This window comes from Daucus carota, chromosome 4 (genome assembly GCF_001625215.2).
Source record: "Daucus carota subsp. sativus chromosome 4, DH1 v3.0, whole genome shotgun sequence".
Classification (NCBI taxonomy): Eukaryota; Viridiplantae; Streptophyta; class Magnoliopsida; order Apiales; family Apiaceae; genus Daucus; species Daucus carota.
This window is the reverse complement of record NC_030384.2, coordinates 43,403,169-43,425,834: the sequence shown is the minus strand read 5'-3', so window position 1 is coordinate 43,425,834 and position 22,666 is coordinate 43,403,169. Positions and strand designations below refer to the sequence as shown.

General features: G+C 34.8%; 4 protein-coding genes across 4 annotated transcripts; 3 read left to right on the top strand and 1 right to left on the bottom strand.

The window, feature by feature from the left end:
- Window positions 1–2,352: 2,352 nt before the first annotated feature.
- On the top strand, window positions 2,353–6,742 carry LOC108219388 (E3 ubiquitin-protein ligase RGLG4). The gene is made up of 11 exons (XM_064091923.1): window positions 2,353–2,733; window positions 3,332–3,416; window positions 3,982–4,122; window positions 4,258–4,371; window positions 4,526–4,623; window positions 4,701–4,780; window positions 5,285–5,390; window positions 5,507–5,634; window positions 5,770–5,896; window positions 6,165–6,221; window positions 6,305–6,742. The coding sequence occupies exons 1-11, from the start codon at window positions 2,491–2,493 to the stop codon at window positions 6,389–6,391; spliced, it is 1,266 nt and encodes a 421-aa protein (XP_063947993.1). The 5' UTR covers window positions 2,353–2,490; the 3' UTR covers window positions 6,392–6,742.
- On the bottom strand, window positions 6,733–9,115 carry LOC108219389 (uncharacterized). Its single transcript, XM_017392807.2, has 2 exons — window positions 8,797–9,115; window positions 6,733–7,080 (listed from the first exon to the last, which is right to left on the bottom strand). The coding sequence occupies exons 1-2, from the start codon at window positions 8,980–8,982 to the stop codon at window positions 6,886–6,888; spliced, it is 381 nt and encodes a 126-aa protein (XP_017248296.1). The 5' UTR covers window positions 8,983–9,115; the 3' UTR covers window positions 6,733–6,885.
- Window positions 9,116–12,963: 3,848 nt separating this feature from the next.
- Window positions 12,964–17,063, top strand: LOC108219175 (ALA-interacting subunit 3). Its single transcript, XM_017392475.2, has 8 exons — window positions 12,964–13,344; window positions 13,658–13,716; window positions 13,811–13,885; window positions 13,972–14,085; window positions 14,205–14,275; window positions 14,849–15,146; window positions 15,677–15,966; window positions 16,812–17,063. Exons 1-8 carry the CDS (start codon window positions 13,257–13,259, stop codon window positions 16,873–16,875), a joined length of 1,059 nt encoding a protein of 352 aa, XP_017247964.1. The 5' UTR covers window positions 12,964–13,256; the 3' UTR covers window positions 16,876–17,063.
- Window positions 17,064–17,691: 628 nt separating this feature from the next.
- LOC108219224 (pentatricopeptide repeat-containing protein At1g79490, mitochondrial) lies at window positions 17,692–20,375 on the top strand. Its single transcript, XM_017392550.2, has one exon. It carries the CDS (start codon window positions 17,886–17,888, stop codon window positions 20,325–20,327), a length of 2,442 nt encoding a protein of 813 aa, XP_017248039.2. The 5' UTR covers window positions 17,692–17,885; the 3' UTR covers window positions 20,328–20,375.
- The last annotated feature ends 2,291 nt before the right edge of the window (window positions 20,376–22,666 follow it).

The window sequence follows — 22,666 nt, the reverse complement described above, 5'->3', positions numbered from 1 at the left end:
TCTCTGAGCAATCTGTCTTGTGAGCACATCATTTGCTTCTAAAGTTGGTGTATCGGTTATTGAATCAATATTTTATTAAGTACATATGCTAACAAGTCAGAATGGTCTATTTCTCAAGCAGGTAAATGGAGCAACCTTTTAGGAAAAGAGGCAGACTGAGAATTGTTGTTATAGAGGATGTTTTTGAACTCCTTTTATGTGGGGCCGTTTGGCTTAGTTTAAAAGAAGTGACTTATTGTTTAAAGTAAAGAAGTCGATTATAAGTGATAAGTGAACTTTAATTATAAGTTATTAAAAATGTTTGGATAACTTTTGCTTATAATAAGTCAACTGAGTGTTTGGTAATTTAAATTTATAAATTTCAAAAAAAAATTCAAATTATTATAATATAAAAACCTTTATTAATAAATAAAGTTATTATATATTAAAATTTTTAAAACTTCATAATAAATGCAAATCACTGCAAAAGCTCAAAAAAAGCTAGCATTTCTAACTTCCAGCTTCTGACTTAAAAAACTCAAAAGAAGCACTTCTGCTTTTTTTTTTTTGCCAAACATCACATAAAAAGTAGAAGCTGCTTAAAGTGCTAAAAAAAGCCTGGAAGCATTTATAAGAAGCTTAGCCAAACACCCACGTAATATTAGTTTAGGTGAGGGATACAAATATATAATTTTGACCCGGTATATATTGTCATGTATGCACGTTGTTCCTCAAGTCTTCAGTGTTTTGAGGTATAATGTCGTATCATTGAAGATGATAAACACTTTTGTATTTTAGAACTCAACCACTTAACTTGATTGTATCTCAGTTAATATCTGTTAATTCAATCAAGAGTTGCTTGTGTCTACATGGAAAAAAAATGAGATTCATACTAGGCCCGTGCCTTGCACGGGCACCAATGCTAGTTAATCCTTATAAAAGATATCCTTACAAGTTCGGAGTAAAAATTAGTTCCCTAAAATATTTTTCTAATAGAATTCTACTGAAAACCTGAAAAAGTGATTTTCAAAAAGATGTCATATTAAAGATGTCTTTAATAGAGAATTAAACTGATAATCAGAGCTGACAATCAACGCTGATTTGATAATTAAGACAAATAAAATCAAAAGTAAGAATTCATGCATGATTTGTGGGACTGTTTGAAACTTAACATTTATTAATCAGTTGATTAGATGGCACTGCTGATGTGGCATTAAAAAATACGTGGCTTTATGACGTGTCATTTAACGAATTACGTGGACTTTGTGACTGGGCATCGTTCAGGAATTATGATATAATAGATAATAGATAATAGATAATAGATAGATTATCTAAACGTCCGGAAATATCTTTGCATATCTTTCGGTTAGATGATAATCTTTTTTAAATGAATGAATTCTTCTAGCGACTTATTGTATCTCGAGATACAACTCATCGAGTATGTAGACCTTAACTAAAAAAAATACTACAAACCCAACTTGAATATCACTGATTCTAAATACCACTAATTCTAAAGTATATACCACTAGTTCTAAAGTATATACCACTATTTCGGCTTATAATTTAAAAACTCGCATCTTATAATATTTAAAATATAAATTTGTTATTTGTTTCTTTAATAAATGAAGAAAATATTGAGAATGGCATGTCGAACTCAAGTTTTCAACGTATCATCCATTCCCATGAAATCTCCTGTTATTACAAATATCTTTTTAATAAGAAAAAATATATAATTTAAAATTTTATTATCGTCAATTATTGTACTTCTTAAAAAGCCAGTACCGAATGCCAGTATATCCAAATATTTTATTACTTAGGTTTCCAGACTCATTATGCCCATAATATGTGAAACGAAATTGATTTAATAAAATATAGATAAGAGATATGTGAAGTAGAGTTCATTTTAAAAATATAAAAGTTGAAGTGGACAATTAAATTGAAACAAATTTCTTTCTTAAAAGTGGACAGAGAAAGAGTATCTATTTTTATTTTTAAAAATATATATAATTTTATATTATCATGTCACAAACAAAACAATTAATTGTTTATTACCTTTTCACAAATCCAATACTTAATTTTTGACATAATAATATAAAGTTCTAAACCGTCCAAACCAACCCGAACAACCCAATCCAATATAAAAAGAGTAAAATTGGGTTAGACATATATTTTTGGATTAACGGATTGTATTCTAAAAACCGAACTAATTGGATTGGGTCGTTTTATCGGCCCTAACCCGATCGACCCAACCCGTGTTCACCCCGGGAATAAAGTACCTCGACAGGCTAGTTCCGTCTAGCTCACAAGTTGCCATATCTTTCCTTAAAGTCCCATTGTTGATTCGATTCTTAAATCTTACTTAGCCTCCCATATATTCTATGCCCATTCATCACGTTATGCTTTCACATCCTATCTTCAAATCTTCCATGTATATAAAACACAAAATAAAAAGTAGCAAGAGCACTCAAAAGAACAAAAAAGTTAAGTTGCAGAAGCAGCGTGACATGAAAAATGGGGAATGCATTTTCTTTAACTGCTAAAAAAAGACGTTCGCTATCGTCTGATCGCACTAGAGATGCTGGCGGGAGCAGTAGTTTGAGATCAGTGTCGAGCCGAAACATAGTTAGTAATGAAGCTCCTTCTGTGCAGAAGAAATCATCGTTTTCAAGTCGTAAAGCGAGTAGTAAGAGCTTCTCGTACAAGAAGACCAAGAAGTATGCTTTCATCCCGGATTATTTCTCCACGCTTGAAGAGGTTCAGTACTCGTATATATGTCTGTTTTTTTGCATTCACTTAAGTAATTGTAATTGGAATCTCTGCTAACCACACTGCAGCAATTGTTCTTACCTTGTCGATTTTTTCGTACTCCTGATTAGAATATGATATGATCTTGGTAAGCTCTCCTCCCAACACCTTGAGGTTTTGGGAGAATTAGTTACTTAACATGGTATCAGAGGTCGGGCTGGTGGGAGACTCATGTTCGATTCCTGTGGTTGAGTTTGTTTTTGGACTAATTAGGAGCCATTTAGAGTTGATTCAGTAGTCTAATTATAAGACTGTTTAGAGGGTTATATGAATATTTTGCTACGGCTGCTTGTGATTAGAATTTTAATAGGTTGATGAGATCAATCATGTAATTGTGATATTGGACAACTGATGCATTTATATGTTCATGATTTGTTTTGTGCACTTGGTTCTAGAGTTTAGGTTTGGAAATTAACACTTACTCGCTTGTAGAAGTAGGATATTAGAGTTGCAAATCGCGATATTAATTTATTGCGAGTAATGGTTTATGCATTTTAGCATCTGTGTGGCCAAGAAGGTAACTTTCAATTTTTCTAATTTTTTTCAGGTTACAGAGGCTTTGAGAGAATCAGGCCTGGAGTCATCAAATCTTATTCTTGGAATAGACTTCACGAAAAGCAATGAATGGACAGGTTTGTGGAAGTTTAACTAATCACAATCAGTTGCTTTCTTTGTTTGAAATGCTAGAAATAGAAAAAAAAATCATCGACAAACCTATTCTACTATGTCTTCGAGCAGCACTCTAGTAGATGCATAAAAGTTGCATCCTCTCAATCATTTCAAACACATCATGATCTTGGGGGAGACTAGTCCAGAACCCCGAATTCTTATGCTGTCTCTTGCCTTCAATAGTATTTGAATGATTAAACAATCATAAAAGTATAGTGAGCAATTCATCCAAGCTGGGATTGATAATGAATTAATGATGCAGTGAAAGTCTTGTTGTAATCAAATGTTCCCATCTAAAAGTTTGTGGCAGTTTCTGAATTCCTGATAGCTATTGCCTATTGGTTTTGCATACAATCTAGCTACGTCAGGATGATGCTTTTATAGTAGTGATTAGTAAACAAAACAAAACCAAACATGGACGGTGTATCACACTGGTAGGATAATGGACAAATGTTACCACTTGTAGCCTTGTAGGGTAGTATTGTTTTTCAATTCAATAATTTTAATGCATAACGTTTCTAACTGAAGGGCAAGTCTCATTCAACAATCGCAGCCTGCATGCCATTGGTGATACTCGTAATCCTTATGAGAAAGCCATATCCATTGTTGGAAAGACTTTGGCTCCTTTTGATGAAGACAACTTAATACCTTGTTTTGGGTTTGGTGATGGTTAGTTTGAGCTTTACATAGAACTGAATATTACTTTCCCAAAATCCTAATTTTTCCAACTGCTGCAAATTTTTCCTGCTAATTACTTAATGAGATGCAAATTGTTTTTGGATAATATGTAACTTTTTATGATAGCCACCACTCACGATCAAGAAGTGTTCAGCTTCCACAGTGATCACTCTCCTTGCCATGGATTTGAAGAAGTTTTAGATTGCTACAGGAGGGTGGCCCCAAAAATAATATTGTCAGGTGAGATTTTGCGCTCTTTCTTTTTTTTCTTTTTCTGGCCAGTAAGTACTATACTTTTTACGAAGCACTGGTTTATTTCCTGAATATCACCATAATTCTTCAATATCACGAATGATATATTGATATGCCATTGACACACATGATTGTATCGAAGGTCCAACATCTTATGGACCTGTAGTTGATGCTGCAATTAATATAGTGGAAAAAAGTGGCGGACAATACCACATTCTGGTCATTATAGCAGATGGACAGGTTCTCTCCCCCCCACCCCACCCCCACTCTCTCTCAGACGCACAAACACACTTCTAATTGCTGCTTTTTTCATGAAGGTCACACGTAGTGCTGATATACGTGAAAAGGAACTCAGTCCGCAAGAAGAAAAAACAATACAATCAATCGTCAATGCAAGGTTTGGTCACGTCTTTCATTCCTCTTATGGCCATGTCAGGCAGCTTCATAGTTTAGTTTGGAAATGTGATTTCTCTGAAGGAAAAGTTTCATCATGTGGGAATTTGGGTAAAATTGTACCTAAAACACCATACAACCATAACAACTGGTTCAATTGTTTTGCATATTAACTTGATGCAAATCATTCAGAGAAGCAAGTTTCATAGTTGAGTGATAATGAAGTGTTCTAGATATAGCTTAGAGCAGGAGTATCCTATACACTTTTTATTTCACATAATCAGCGAATGTTTTCTTCTATTAGGTGAGAAACACCATCGTGGTATTCCCTCTCTATTTTCCCTAATTGTGACCTTTTATTATGCTTGCTCTGTCTCTTCCAGTACATCACTTTCCCGAGTTGAATTGAGTCTCATTCTGAAAAATCAAATGTGAACTGTAATAAGTGAAACCTCAACATTTCTTTAATATCGACATATTGATTAAGTTTTAACGTCTTGATGACCAGTGTGTATCCTCTCTCAATAGTACTTGTTGGCGTTGGAGATGGACCTTGGGAAGATATGAGAAAATTTGACGACAAAATACCTGCACGTAAATTTGATAACTTTCAGGTAATGTCTCCTCTTGTGTTGGTGATATCAAGATCTTTACGGGTCTGGTGTGCAGAAGATAGACTTGTAGTCTTCCCTATGATTATAAATATGGTTTATGGTATTTTGTATTGCAGTTTGTTAATTTTACAGCTATTATGTCCAAAAATGTGACTCCGTCGGAGAAGGAAACTGCATTTGCTATTGCTGCTCTCATGGAGATACCCATTCAGTATAAAGCTGCCATTGAGTTTGGTCTAGTTGGGTAGGAGATTTGTATCCCACCTTAAAATTTTGTCACTAAATATATTTTTGTAATTACTTGGCGGTTTAACTAGCTTCAATTATATATCCCAGTTTCTTTGCCTGTTCAATAATTTTGTTTCTGTTGGTATAAAAGGAATGTCACAGGCAAAGCAAAGAAAATTGCTCCACGTCCTCCTCCAGTTCCCTACACGCCTAGTGCAGTGTCTTCATCCAGAGAACCAAACAATCTTTCATCATCCGAAGAAGATGAAAGAAACCAGGTTAGAAAATAAGCTATACTCTCTCTCTAACGTTATCCTGGGGAAGTCCCCCTTTTTCTATCACAAGCCTATTGAATACGGCAAAGTAGAACTCCAGATGGTAGAAAACCTCACCATCTCATGCATAGACGTCCTTGTGTGTGCACAATTCGATTCTTATTGGTTCTCAGTCTCAGGCAATCACCGATTAGACAGTTCACTTGGGATTGGTTTGTTTCGCAGGCTAAGTTATATTTAGTAGTGACTTCTTTCTGATTTCTGAATGCAGGCCTGTGCTATTTGCCTGACCAACAGGAAGGACATGGCTTTCAATTGCGGACACATGGTGAGGTTCACCAATCAATGCAAACTTGTCAGCAGATTGATGCCATTGATACTGATTACAATTTTTTTTTTTTATCGTGGCAGACTTGTAGAGAATGTGGGTTGAGATTGTCAAACTGTCCTATTTGCCGCCAGCAGATTAGCAGCCGTATTAGGCTGTATACTGGGTGATTTATGATCTGTGGCTGAAGAAAAACACGACCAACTTGTACATATACTGCTTGCATTCCTTCTGAGGAAGACAGTAGATTTCAGTTGACAAGCAAATTTGAGTATCGTTTTACGTGTATAATGTATATATCTTTGAGCATCGTTCATGTTTCAAGAACGACCAGCGGGGTGCATATATGTCACTGACAATTTGAACTGACATGTTTCAAATTATAGTATACAAACAAATGACGTCTTCAACAGGGGTTAAGGAGTGATATTTTGGTTTGAACTTAACCAAATTTATTTTAAAATAAATAATACATAGCAAATCAGTTTCAAGATGCCAAAAGTATGGAAAAAACCTAATAATCCGATACAGAGAAATAATTCTCCTTCACATAACCATCATCAGACTATTTTCTCGTCTTTTTTGGTGTTCATCTGGTTTGACGCCAGTAGTAAGCTAGTTGCGGAGGTAAATATTTATCCAAGATCAGCCAGAAACTAAAACATTACGCTAACTTCTTAAGATCCCCATCTATTATGTTTCTGCTTGCTTCTACATCTGGTTGAGTTGAAACGCTTGGGTTTTTGGTGGGTTTCCACCCCAAAGCAGCAAAATATCTATCGTCAGCCTTCTGCTTCTCTTTCCTCTGCAGTTCCCCAAGAAATTCATTCATTTTTGCTGTAGTGGCAGTCCCCACCTTCTAAATCACATAAACAAGTGAAAACGTCATTTACTAGTTTTCTCCACAGATAAATAAACTTGCACCAAGAACCAACAAATAAGGGTGTCAAGAACTCAAATCACTGGGCCAAACACATTTGTTACAGAAAAAATTGATGTTAATTGACATAAATGGTATCAACAAGTGCTGAATTTCAAACATTGCACTCTGTTCTGAACCGAAATATATCAACAGTTTATATTTATTGCCACAAACGCAGTTGCAACAGATACTTATGGTACTTTTTTTTTGTCAGGAGATACTTATGGTACTTAATTTAACAGTGTTACAGCCGAAATCTCAAAATACAGGTATTTTCAGACTTCCCCACTTCTAGATCACATATTGAAGTCCAAACGTCATTGATTACTTTCTTCATCAATAAAGAAACTTGCACTAGGAAGCAACAAACATGCTTGTCAAAAACTTATATCACAGTCAATGGACCACCACACAATTGGTAGAGTAAAATTTTGTAAATTAAGATCCAAGTAATACCAACTTTGAAGAGCTAAATTTTAGAACATAACAACTCCGAGCATTTTCTTTAAGCTATGATTTTAACATTGTAATTTTCACTATTTAAGGGGAGTTGCGTCTGAAGTCATTTGGATACTTTGGGGATACATGTGTGGATTCATTTAAAGACAAGCTATTCTTCCTCCAGCCCTAACTTGTCCTACATCAGTAGAGGTCAAAGACGACTTCAAAAGAAATCATGGTTGAATAAATAAACATAAAAGCTGCAAGGCATTAGTGACAACAAGGATACTGCATTGCTCATATGCACCTGATAGATTTCCAATAAAGCGAGCACACAAGTACACAAGTAAAATTGTTACTTAAGAAAGTATTACTCCCCTCAATAGAATTAACATCAGTGTTCTACTTGATTGGGTGAATATAATTGGCCAGGAATTGAAAACTCCTGGGTAAATGCTTATAATTTTAACTACTTTACTCCATTCCATTCCTAGCAACCTATACTGTACTAGCAGTTGAAACCACCAATTCGAGAAACAAATGCTCTGTTCTTCCTACTCATTTTCCATGCAAATTTAATCATGAAATACGCAGTCCCATAGATTACTTTGTTCATTCTTCCATTCATTTCTCTCGAACCTAATTCAGCATATAATTGGCAAGCAGAGAACGAACAAATGCTTGTCACAACCATCTAGCGAATTTACGGACAAGCATCAGCACAATTTTTGATTTTATAACACAATTTGCCATCGACCCTAACTGTTGAAACAACGTACTAATAATTCTGCAACAGTTACATTATATGGTCACCAGCTGACCCTTAGTATTGGAGTAATAACTAATAACCACAGAATAGAATAACGTAATGATAGTCAGAACAACAAAACAAGGCCAGAACAGTAACACCAACGGAGATACCTTTTCCCAAGCAAATACCACTACCAAGCAGTCCAATTATAATAAAATTAGGTCACTAAATAACTCCACACCTAACAGCAAAATTAGGGTTTCTTATTTTCCCAACTAGAAAAAAGGGTTCTGACCATAAATCAAATACACTAATGATTAATACAACATGAGCTAACTAATAATTTCAATTCAATTAAAAAACACAATAACAAATAGATAAACAACAACAAGAAGAATAACATAGCTATTAGAAAAATGGTGCTAAACAAGAGGGAAAACGAGCAAGAGGACGATAATTACAGTGAGATTAGGATCAGCAGATTGGCGCAAACGAGCTTCAAGAGCAGCGTTATTAGAATTAGTAAACTTCATAGTGAAATAGCCAAGTGTAACGGGAATGGATCCTAGCACTGCGCAGAAACTGTAGAAGAACGCCTTCGAGTTCTTGGTCCTCTCCGATAACCGCTGAAACGTTGTAGACGACATCTCTCTCTCCCTCTCCCCGCCTAATAAGTGTGTATTTCTGAATCGAGTAGAGTGGATTTGAAGGTGAAAATCGAGAGAGAATGAGAGATAAATCCAGAAAGCCTTCTATATAACTAAAAATTTATTTTTTGGAAAACTAACGACGTGTTCAAAACACAAGCGGTGTCGCAATTTTATCAGAGCTTCAATCAGTAATATCTGTCGCGTTCCAAAAATATAACCCTAACTATTATTTTTTTTAAACTAGAAACGCTATTCGTGTATATTTATCATTTTCTTTAGTACAAAAGGGTTGGTTCAGCCGGTTAAAAAATAGATTTGTATCTTGGTCACACGTTCGTGTACTGAGGGGAGTGAAATTTATGATTATGTCTCCAAGACAGCCGAACCAGAACTTGTCGCTTAAATGCGGTTTACATTGGTTCACGTGGTTTGCAGGCTATTATGTGATCTCGTGAGTTTCCCCGTGCGCACTCAAAGGTAGCGGCTGCGGGATCCTACGTTAAAAAAAATATAAAAAAGCTGGTTAAAGAAGGGACTTATATCCTCTTGGTCACATGTTCGTGTCCCGAAGGAAGTGAGATTTGTGATTATGTCTCCCGGACCAGAGCCTGTTGCTTAAGTGCGGTTTACATTGGTTCACGTGGTTTGCAGGCTATTACGTGAGCTCGTGGGTTTACCCAGTGCGCATCCAAAAGGTGGGGCTGCGAGTTCCTACGTTAAAAAAAATAAAAAAATTATAAGTTCAAACTCATTTAAAATATTTCTTAAATACTGCATTTGCAATGTTTTTATTATTATATATTTAACCTTATATGATATAGTGTTTTTAATATGATATTGAAAATAATATTTTCGAAATGTGACATTTAGAACATTTCAATTCTAAATTGTAATATTTAAATCATTTTCTCTAACATAAAAATATCAATTTTAAGATTTAAAATGCCGAAGGAGTCGGCAAAAAAAACAAAAAAAATTCATAAATGGATGATAAAATATTTATCAATGATGTTTAATTTTATTCATAAAGCAAAATTGAAGAATCCAACCGTTCATGCAGTCATTTCTTTATGTGTTTTGTCTATTCCAAACCAATATATTCTATTTGGTTAAAAGGATATTGAAACTTTTGCCTTTGAATTCGAAAATATGAATTTTTTATAACTGAGTAGAGGTGTGATATACTTAACTATTTTTGATATTTTTTTCTCTGTTTAAGAAATTAAATGAAAATATTTAACATTTTGAATTAACTAACATTAATGATTTATTTTTTAATTAAATATATTTGTTCAAGCAGTCAAACAAATTCATGATATCTCAAACTCGTATCACCATAATCCGATTATTCATATCAACCCCATCCAACTTCGCGAATTTACTATATGGAATATATAAGGTCATGTTCCACTTAGTCTTTTTCATAGCATTCATTAGGTTATGCACGAGAACTACAAATATAAAAAATATCATGTTCATTTATTATATTTTGAAATTAATGTAAAACACATGTATTTAGATTAGATCCTTAGAATCTATATAAGATTCAATGATATTATGCAACACGTGGTTCTAAGAGCACCTCCAAATCATTTCATATATAGGGACTCGTGAAATGACTTGCTCAGCAGTCATTAAATGTTGTTGTACTTTGTAACTGTTTATCTAAAGGAAATGGTGTTGAGCATTGGATGACCCTGGTCATATTTTCCAAACTGTCCACCACGGCTTAGTTGGCACAAAAATGACCCCACATGTAAGTGGAAGTCGCCATCTCCAATGTAGATGGTCTAAGATTACATTTTAAGAATCGGTTCTCTTGAGCGCACCCAGAATATATATATATATATATTAGTAGAATAATTTTATTTTGAGTTAATACAATTTGTAATTCTTAAATTTGGCTCAAACACGCGAGAGGTGATAATTTAATCTATATTTTACAATCTCTTATTATTATTATGATCATATCTGGTATGATTTATAATTATTAGTTCAGATTCTAATTAAAATAGTATTATTTTGTTATGATTCGAACCCACATCGAATAACAATATTCATATTTATTCTGACTAGATTCGAATGATTATCAATAACTCATATTTGCATATTCAAATATAAATGTTATCTCTAGTGTTATTGGTTCACATTGTAATGTTCCGGTCTTCTGGATTTCTAGTTGTTTCTGTACTTTATGCATTTAATTAAGCTTCTTTGCAGTTGCTTATATTTCTTCGGATCGTTTGCAATTATCATCATATGTTTGACTAGATGGCTTTCTGGTGGATTAACATTGCTTGAGTACTATAAGGTTTTTTACTTTTATACATAATGAGTTCAGTTATTATTCTTGTCTATTAGACAGGGTCACAGGGGATGATCTTGTTCATAAACTGATTGAACTTTTACTTTGTTAATTGAAAGATAGCAAGAATCCTGTAACTATCAAATTTTTAGAGGTCAATCTTATCAGCAAGATAACCTTCAAGGATGATAGTGTTAGATCATTCTGGTCCTTTGCCTACAAGACTCTCGTATGATATGTATTTGTCAAGTGTTCATAACAAGCTTTTGGGAATAGCCACTCTGCTGCATTGTGATATCATGGAGTTATAGTTGTAAACGTCCCATAGCTGCTGAAGCTTCACATACGAGATCAGGACGGATCTAGCATGAGATTTCTGAGAGCGCACCAAGCAAATTTTCAGATAATATCCACATATTTTCAAATTTTCTGAGAGCACTTTTACAATTTTCTGAAATTTAGAATGATGAAAAAGTGTCAAATTTTTTTTTGGAGGGAAATGTGTATCCCGTGCTTGTTACTAGATCCGTCTTTGTACGAAATTGCTTTATGTTGATAGGGGTCTCGATTATGTTTTATGTTTGCAGATTACTCTGTATCAATAAGTGTGCCATGTCTTACCTATTGGTTTCTCCAGCTTGATTGTTAGAGATGGTGGATTCAGAAGAGGCTGGGGGTAGTAGCCTCAATTGTTAAGATGGAACACTCATGTTTGTTTTTTTTCGCTAAATAACACTCATGTTTTTCCTTTTGGAAGAAGTGGTTGTTTTGGTTTTTTCCTGTTGTAGACTATACGCTGATCCAGGGTTTTGTTTCACTCCTGTTCATCTTTAAGAGTTCCTGCGTTTATATCTGACATTCAGATATTGCCTCTTTTAGTTGTCACATTTCTATTTTTATTCATCAAATTGATTAATTTGATTAATTTTTGATCAAAAATTATAAGTCATTTTTTTGTTATTTTAAAAAACTGAAAATTACATCTTGAAGTAGATTAAAAGTTATTTCCGGTGACATATTTTTTTATTTTTTCACTTAATAAAATATTAATAAATTTCAGTCAAACTTTGATCAATTTGACCGGCACAAACTCAAAAGTGACAACTAAAATGTGACGGAGAGAGCATTATTTAACTACGAGCTAGTCTGTTTCTTTGGCACAAGCCCATTGGATTCATTATTCATGTCTTGTCAGAAACATGCATAACATCCGAAGACTAGTTTATTGTTTTGCTGTCAAGCCTTGTTTCTGAAAACATTAGCAAATTGTATTGACCAAACGTTAAGCTTATGCAAATTAGTAACCAAGATGGCAGTTCGGAATTTGGATCAGGTTTTTAACCCGTCAATGAGTAAAAAATTAGACTTGAATATAAAATATATTAAATATCATTCTCACTTTTACTAATCATATTAAAGTCGTAAATTTCAAACAATACCAGATTATTGATATAAAAATATAACTACTAGTGAATAAATATATTTAATTCAATAACCATGATCATATAAAAGTCGTAACATACAACTTTACATAACTAAAAAAATTATTTACAATACTCATTCCCACAAAAAAATCTCAAAAATACATTTGTTATAATTTTTAATTTTTTTGAGAAAACAGTAATCATAGAAGGTGCGTGTAAGAGTGAAATAATTAAGCATAACAATAGACTAGTAATAGAAAGCGTGTCGTTTCTAGTTGGTCGCTTCTTCACCTTGACGGGGAGGCCGTCCCGAAACACATGTAATGTAGATGTAGCACGCCAATTGGTTGCGAAAATTTCAAAGTCAAACAAAGACAATTCAATCTCACAGAACATTCATATTTCTCACTTTCTATCTCAAACTTCCATCTTCTATTTCTGGCTATTCACATCCGCTTTCGAATCGTATCATTGCATTATTATTGTTTTTCATAATCGGAGGAGACGGTATCGGACTGTTTTAAAGTGAGTGACTGATTGTGATGAACTCGGACGCTCCTTCGTCGAGCTCGGGAGCCGCTGGATCGGCCGATCCTGCTACGCCCAGGAGAAACTCGAAACGCCCTAAGTGTATTTATTTCTCTCTGCTTTCTCCTGATTTAATGTATGTTGCGATTATGTCAATTAATTATGCATGACGTGGATATTTAATTGTGAAAATTTAGTGATTATGTGTTAATTGCAGTTATGTATTGTTTGTTTTTCTCTTTGTGCGACTTGAAATTTGATTTTGAAGTGAATAAATTATTGTGTGTGTGGAATTGTAATGTAAAATGCTTGTAATGATACCTCAAACACAGCATGCTTTATGACTTGTTGAAAGTATATGATAATATGATTTTTAGTAATTATGACCTAAACATTCTGATGTAATAAATGTCAGATTCGAAGTTTACTCAGCAGGAGCTTCCAGCTTGCAAGCCAATTCTCACACCGAGATGGGTAATTATAGTTTAATTTCTTCTGCGCTTGAGAAGTTTTTGGTTAACAATATCTGGAAACTTGTATATACTGATAACCTTGCTTCTCTTTGCAGGTGATTTCGTCGTTCATGCTTGTTAGCATTATCTTCATTCCCATTGGACTAGCGTCGCTGTTTGCATCTAAAGATGTACAGAAATTTATAATTATTCCTAATGACCTCTTCTTGGACTAGTAAGCTTGTAACTGACTGTTGAGTTCTATTTTCTTCACTAGGTTGTAGAAATCGTCGACCGTTACGATACTGAATGCGTTCCTCCTGGATCAAGAAATGACAAAGTTAAATATATTCAAAGCTCTACAAATAACAATTGCACAAGAAGACTGATGGTAAAATTGAATTTTGGATCAAAAGTTTCCTTATTGTCTGTATGAAAAAAAATTCAAGATCCGTTGCAGAAACTGCACACTTGCTAAAAATGTTTTTCGTTCTTGTGAATAATATTTAGGTGAAAAAGGACATGGATCACCCTATCTATGTGTACTATCAGCTTGACAATTTTTACCAGAATCATCGCAGGTACTTACAACTGTAGTATGGCCCGGGATAATATCAAACTTTGTTCTTATTGAGATTCGAGTATCAAATCTAATATAGGAGATCTTGAGGAAACTCGTGGAAGTTTATCATCTGTTATTGCTCATGTAACTAATTGAACATCTGAAAGTTGCTTGGGGCAAGCTAGCTAAAATGCGACATCTAGCACTTGTCATCGTTTTTTTTCTTCGCTTATTTTTGTACATAGTTTATACGCTTATTTGATTTAGAACTTTTTAACCGACAATTACCAAGATATGAATCTGGCAAGACACTGAATTTAAGCCTTCTCAAGTTTAAAAGCTTTCCTTGAATTGATTAGATAATTTAAAGAGCTAGTTTTGACTGCTAAACCATGATGGTCTCTTAAGTGTGGAACTTGAAACACTGAACTTATCAAGCATTCAAAACAGTTAAAAATTGGATTAGTAATCCTGTAGTCAGATGCCTACACCAGTTTCCTGCATGGACATCCATTTATTTTTCTTAAAATATATGTAATAGGTATTGTCCTTTGAAAGTTATTCACATTTATATGATAATGATTCTTTTCAGATATGTAAAGAGCCGAAGTGATCCACAGCTCAAAGATGAGAAAGATGAAAATGAGATAAGTGATTGTAAACCTGAAGACGATATTAATGGGAAGCCAATTGTTCCTTGTGGACTTATAGCATGGAGTATGTTCAATGACACATATAGCTTCTCCCGCACTAACCAGTCACTGAAAATAAACAAGAAGGGCATCTCATGGAAGAGTGACAGGGAACACAAATTTGGGAAAAAAGTATTTCCTAAGAATTTTCAGAATAGTACTTTTATCGGTGGTGCAAAACTTAATTCCTCAATTCCGGTAAGCTTCTGACTGTAATACTTAAGGTGGAATTAAGTAACTGGTACAAACTTTAATAATCAGGTTGAGATTTATCTTTTTGGGTTTTGATCGGCTCGGGTTCGTTTTTGATTTTCACCGAATTGTCGATGTCGAACATGAACCGACCAATCTGTTTTCCATCCTGATCACAGAACATATACAATTAGTTTTGTTTTCTCCTAGAGCAATCCAATACAGGCTTTATTGATAAATTGGACTAGTTTGGCCCATCCCAGAAAAGAGTACTTTAAGTAACTTGAAATGGAAGTACCACAAATAAAAAAAATATGCACATATATTTTAGATTATGTTTTCTATGCATCGAGTAGTGACTCGAATGTAGTCTCTCTCCTGCTAAGGACTATTTACAAACGGGTATCCCACTTATATAATTTGTTTGTTACTCGGTTGATGATTTTTTGTAACGTTGTGTATTATTGGTAAAAATTCTAGCTAGATGTTTTAATGGTTTAACATCTTGTGTTTACTTGTAAATTTGATGGTTATAGCTGAGTGAACAAGAAGACCTCATTGTCTGGATGAGAACTGCCGCTCTTCCAACTTTTAGGAAACTGTATGGAAAGATCGAGGTGGATCTTAAGAAGGGGGATTTTATTGATGTGCTACTGGAGAACAATTACAACACCTATAGCTTCAATGGCAAAAAGAAATTGGTGTTGTCGACCACCAGCTGGCTTGGTGGAAAGAATAATTTTATTGGCATTGCATATCTCACTGTTGGCGGTCTCTGCTTTTTACTGGCGATGGCATTTACCATTATATATCTAGTTAAGCCAAGGTATAAAATTCATCTTTTTCGTTGTGTTAATTGAAATTACCCCCAACGCGTGATCAAAAATATTATAGTAGTTAAATAAAGTTAATGAATGAAGTTTTAATGTTTTGACAGCTAGTGTAGCTGATATATATTACTAATTTAAAAAAATATGAGGGTTTAAATGTTGTATCAGTTGCATAATGTACAAGTATTTATAAGATCATATGTGATAGCAAGTGACCTTATGTTCACGAGACCTCTTTAACTTTTGTCCATTAGGTTTATCCTGTGTCCTGAATGTTCTGTTATGCTATCTTTGGCTACATTTGTGTGTAGTACCCAGCAACTTGAGCAATTTACTTTGCTGTTTCCTAATCTTCTTTATAGGAGTCAGAGTTTTTTAGTAGCCTTTCATACCATCTTAGTGGAAATTCTATGGTTTTGAAAAGTTTTTAGAGTGTAAATCTGTTTTCTTGCTTTGTAAAAGCTTGGAATCTTTTTTATTCGAGATATATTATTGATGAGCAAATGAATGTGTGTGTGTGGGATGTTCTTAGTTTAAAGTTCGGGGGTGGCTTTATTGATGTCTCCTTGATACAGTTTGGCCCGGAATTCCTATCTATATATTTTAAAATTCACGCAAGGCCCAATTTCACTTGAAATAGAGTATCAATCTTCTTGAGATGGGTGGCCTGCCTCTGCAATATATATGAGTTCTCAACTTGAGTCCGTGTCTTGGTTGCATGTCAGCATTTACTAGTTGTTTTTTCTCCTTGCAATATTTTCAGAGGCAGCATTAAATATAGAAGTTTACAAATGGTAGTTGCATGATGAGACTTTGTACCTAAGCTTTTTCATTATTTCAGGCGTCTTGGAGATCCTTCTTATCTGTCATGGAACATGAATCCGGGTGGTCGTTTAACAAGCTAATGGGCTTGTCTTGAAGTTCCATATAAGTAGTGTAATTGTAATTGTGTAATCCTTATAAACCGAATATGTGTAGCCGATTCAGAAGCATTTTGGTTTTGCTGTTTTTGAATGTGTTAATACGTTGATACTGTCAGAAGATATGTATAAATTTCAGAAGAAATATAACACGCATATGCATCAATTTTTAATCTTGGCTATTTGTTGATCGATTAATTTAGGCCATGTTTCTCTCGAGTATAGGAAATGACTTTCTGTTTGAATCAATTTTTTAACTTTCAACTGGATTTTGTTTTACTTTTAATATATCATTGTTTGCATAATTTTGTAGATAGTGCACGATTATAATTCATATCATTTAAAATCATTTACAATCCTAAGAGAATGACAAGAAACATACCATATTGTCAAAGAGAAGAATTTGCAAGAACTTTCGAGAGTTTAGGACCAAATAATTTTACTTGAACAATAAAGTATTCAAGTAAAATAATTTTACTTGAATGTAAACTGGAATTTAAAACCAGCACAAAGATTCTTGTTTTGTTTTTTTAAGAATTTTTTTGTTTGAGCCAAATTAAATAGCACTTCCTAACAAATCAAATTTCTTGTCTTTTTTTTTTAATTGTAAATTTCGATATGATCCCAACAGATTCTATCTTAGCATCGATTTAATTTATTATTAAACAACGTTACTTTTTAAATACTTTTGAAAATGATAATTTGATCTTAACACTAAAATGACACGGTAATAAATAATAATGCACCTAAACCAGTTTAACTTGTTAAACTTTGTGCGGCTCATCCCTGAACACTGGAACACTTGGACAGCACAGATACAGAAAATAATTTTAAAATTCACATAAAATAGAAAAAGAAAAGGGGGAAGTGCATTTTGAAGTTAGGGTTCTGGGTTTAAGCTTTATTTCAGCTAAGATCAATTGCTGGTAAGAACTCTATAACCCACCTCTCTTTGATTTTGCTTATATTATCTAGACACACACAACACATCCATAATGATATTTCGCCACTTCTTGTTATCTAAAAATCTTAAACAGACCAAATTCATCTTTAACAATTTTCGCCCACTTGAAGAAAATCTCAGATTGAATTTTACTCATGCCAATTTATTCGGTGACCATTTAGTAAAGTTTCGATTTTTATGTGGTGGGTTGAGTGTAAATAATGTCAGAACTTACTGTTCTGGCAAGGATGGTGAAGGGTCTAATGAATGGACTGAGGATATTGATTATTTGGATGAATCAGGGAAGTTTCTTTATAGGGGTAAGGGGATTAGGTCTGTTGAGCCTGGAATTGATGACCATGTGATGGTGGGAGGGGTGAAGAGGCCGTTTTTGAATGCTTCGGCGGTTGCGAAAATTGTGGAGATTGTGAAGAGGTGGAGATGGGGGCCTGATATGGAGACCCAATTGGATAAGTTGCAGTTTGTGCCGAATATGGTTCATGTTACGCAGGCGTTGAAGGTTGTGGGAGATGGGGAGGCTTCTTTGAGTTTGTTTAGGTGGGCGAAGAGGCAGACTTGGTATGCGCCGAGTGATGAATGTTATGCTACTTTGTTTGATACGTTGAATGGGAGTAGGGATTTTGATGGGATTCAGGCGATGTTTGATGAGTTGATTCTTGATTCGGAGAAGAGTGGGATATCTTCTACGTTTAGTTCGTATAATAAGGTTATTCAGTATTTAGCTAAAGCTGAGAAATTGGAGGTGTCTTTTTGTTGTTATAAGAAGATTCAGGAGTCTAATTGTAAAATCGACACTCAAACATATAATTGTCTTATAACGTTGTTTCTTAACAAGGGTCTGCCTTATAAAGCATTTGAGATATACGAAAGCATGGAATTAGCTGGATGCTCTTTAGATGGATCGACCTATGAGTTGATGATACCAAGCCTGGCCAAATCAGGGCGTTTAGATGCTGCATCCAAGCTCTTCCAGGAGATGAAAGCGAAAGGCCTGCGTCCTGGATATGCAATATTTGCTGCACTTGTCGATTCGATGGGTAAAGCTGGGAGGTTGGATACGTCAATGAAGGTGTACATGGAAATGCAAGGGTTTGGGCTCAGGCCATCCGCAACCATGTTTGTTTCGTTAATCGATTCATTTGTTAAAGCTGGGAAGTTAGAGACAGCTCTCAAACTTTGGGATGAGATGAAGAAAGCAGGATTTCGACCTAATTATGGACTTTATACGATGATAGTTGAATCACATGCAAAGTCAGGGAAGCTTGAGATAGCAATGTCTGTCTTTTCAGATATGGAGAAAGCCGGATTTCTGCCCACTCCATCTACCTATTCTTGTCTCTTGGAAATGCATGCTGCTACTGGCCAAGTAGATTTTGCCATGAAGCTGTATAATTCGATGACTAATGCTGGTCTAAGACCGGGACTCAGTACTTATACTTCCTTGTTGACGCTGCTAGCTAAAAAGAAGCTTGTAGATTTGGCTGCAAAAGTGTTGCTTGAAATGAAGGCCATGGGATATTCGGTTGATGTAAGTGCCAGTGATGTTCTAATGGTTTATATCAAGGATGCTTCTGTTGATCTTGCCTTGAGATGGTTACGTTTCATGGGTTCGTCTGGTATAAGGACTAATAATTTTATTGTGAGACAGCTCTTTGAGTCATGCATGAAGAGTGGTTTGTATGAGTCTGCAAGACCTCTCCTTGAAACTTACGTGAATTCTGCTGCAAAGGTCGATTTAATACTTTACACATCAATATTAGCTCATCTTGTCAGATGTCAGGAAGAGGACAATGAGAAGCATTTGATGTTGATCCTCAGTGCTACAAGGCATAAAGCTCACACGTTCATGTGCGGACTTTTTACAGGTCCAGAACAGAGGAAGCAGCCAGTTTTATCTTTTGTGAGAGAGTTTTTCCAGGGTATTGATTATGAAATGGAAGAGGGAGCTGCAAAGTATTTCGTTAATGTTCTCCTTAATTATCTTGTTCTAATGGGACAAATAAACCGTGCACGCTGTGTGTGGAAAGTTGCCTATGAGAACAAGCTTTTCCCAAAGGCAATTGTTTTTGATCAGCATATTGCTTGGTCCCTTGATGTCAGAAATTTATCAGTAGGGGCTGCTCTTATTGCAGTTGTTCACACTCTTCATCGCTTCAGGAAGCGGATGTTATACTATGGTGTTGTTCCTCGACGCATAAAGCTGGTCACAGGACCAACATTAAAAATTGTGATTGCACAAATGCTTAGCTCGGTTGAATCACCCTTTGAGGTTAGTAAGGTTGTACTGAGGGCCCCTGGGGATTCGGTATTGGAGTGGTTTAAAAAGCCTATAGTTCAGCAATTTCTTTTAAATGAGATTCCATCTAGGGCTGATATTCTGATGCACAAACTTAATACCCTTTTTCCTAGTTCTGCCCCAGAACTTAGATCTCTATCACCTCCCAAAGCTCTTATTTCCGGAAGAGCGGTGTAAACATAATGATTATAATGGATTGTTATTGTAAGTTGCTGATTTTCTAGATATGTATGTTCTGACAGTTTTTTGGTTTGTGTGAACAATTAATATGCATGTATTTGAGTTGGTTTAGGTTGGCTGATAACCATCTGTCAATTTGTTCTCGCATGCTCACTAATGACGAATGTCCTGCTCAAATCTTGCTCAAACTTAAGTCTCTTTGTTGTGCTCTCCTGTTCAATGGTTAGCACCATGATCTTGCACGCTATTGTAGAATGAAATTAAAGACAAAGCTGTTCTCGTGGCGTCTTTTTACTTGCTTATTTCGTAGAACATATCTATTCGGGATCGGAAGCTCTAAACTTTTTATGTTTTATCATAATCTTTTAAGCTCCATCAATATTTAGTTGGAAACTAGTCACAACATTATAATGATGCCTCTTGGCTCCTCTTCAGTTCTTCCACAGTTGGGACTACAACCTAGTTTCCTCTATCATGTATGGTTTGTAAGACTGTATTGCATTTTTATAGGCCATAAGTATACTCAATACTGTAACTGCATTATATTCTAAATATATCTAGACCTAGTATGCTGACCTCTAATGGTTCAAAGTTGATAGTCTTTGGTGCATAGATATCATATCGCAATTAGCTAAATAGTGAGAGTGTATTGTATTTTCAAGCTAGTATTGAGCTTGTATACTGTATCGCATTCAGGCATTATTCATAATTTGTTGCCTTTTTTCCCAGTTTATCTCTTCCAGTGTTACATAGGACCGGGTTCGATACAAAACGGGGTACGGAAACGGATATGTGAAACATCACTTTTAGTGTATCCGATACGATCGAAGATTATTATCAATTCTTTGTGTGCTTAACTCTTGTTCATATATATAGAGTGCAACTTCTGGTCTGCTAATAATGAACTTGTGTAAGTGGACTGGTGTAGCGCAGTAGCGATCATGAACAGTGACTATTAACTCTGAATCCAAATGCTTTAGTTATCTACAACTGTCTGCCAAATGCTTTAGTTATAGTATTGGGGACGGGCAAAAAAAGTTGTTGGCACTATTGCAGCCCGCTTAATGTGGGGTATTAGTTCCCTGATCCATATGCTGAATACAAGATTACAATATCACACTCAATCTGTAGAGGAACTGTCCTGTCATTGACTTGATTTTGCAATTTGTAGTTCATTGCTTTTTGTTAACATGCATTTTGCGTTGTTTCTTTGACCATACTGAACAGAGGAACTTTGGAGGAACTGCTTTGGTGTTTATGCTCGTGTATAGGCAAACTATATGGAGCAGACTGTATGGATGCATCACTTTGCGACCTGCCTCTTTGTATAAGCCTGTAAGATGGGTACATTGAATTTACATATAACTTCTCCTTGCTTTGAGGATCTGCCTCTTTGTGTAACAGTACATTTTTATTGTCCATATAGCATCTTTTAGAAATTTGTATTCCCTCCGCCCCACTCATTGTGTCTTCATTTTCTATTCTGTGTGTCCCAAAACTATTGTCCACTTTTTTAGTAGTAAATTAGGTATTAATTATGTTAATATATTTGAAAAACAATACAACTTTTGGCTATTATCAGCTTATCTAATATGAGTGAATAAAAAGTGGATTTTTGATTGTGGAGAAAATGAGTGGGACGGAAGGAGTTATACTAATCACCATATCTGAGGATTAAAAATACTCTAGTAGAGAATTGATGTGATCAGTAATGAGTCAAATATATACATACATACATATATACATATATCTCATATCATCTTGGAAAGGAGGGAAGGGTTAAAATGTAATTATAGATCTGGTTGGCCTACTTTGGATCTTAGCAGAGCAATAGATGGAGAGAGGTCCACTGAAATAATGGCAGATATATAGCTGATAATCAATCTTTTGGGGGATCGTGATTTCGTAAGTATCTATTCCAGCATTAACATTTTACACTGGTAATAATATAGATACCTGAGTTGCAGTATTTTATTGCCAAACTGCTTGCATATCCTTCTCTTTGACAAGATAACTGCAGAATGCACCTTAGGAAAATATGTGTCTACATTCAAGAAAAGAAAATACTAGAAGTTTTGATCTAGAAAATCGATACCAGCTGTCATTGTCTCTCATCAATTCATGGCAACATTATTGAGGTAGTAGTATAATACTGTTTTTTCTTTGTTGCAATTTTTAGCGGGAGTACTGATAGTTGATAGATATGATCATCGAGATCTGGACTAATTCGTCTAACACCGTCTTCTAGTTTTTTTGTTTCGTTTTTGTTTTTGATAATTAGCTTTAGGCTTGTTGGTAGTAAGAGTCTAATAGGGTTTTTTTTGCTGCTAATTAAG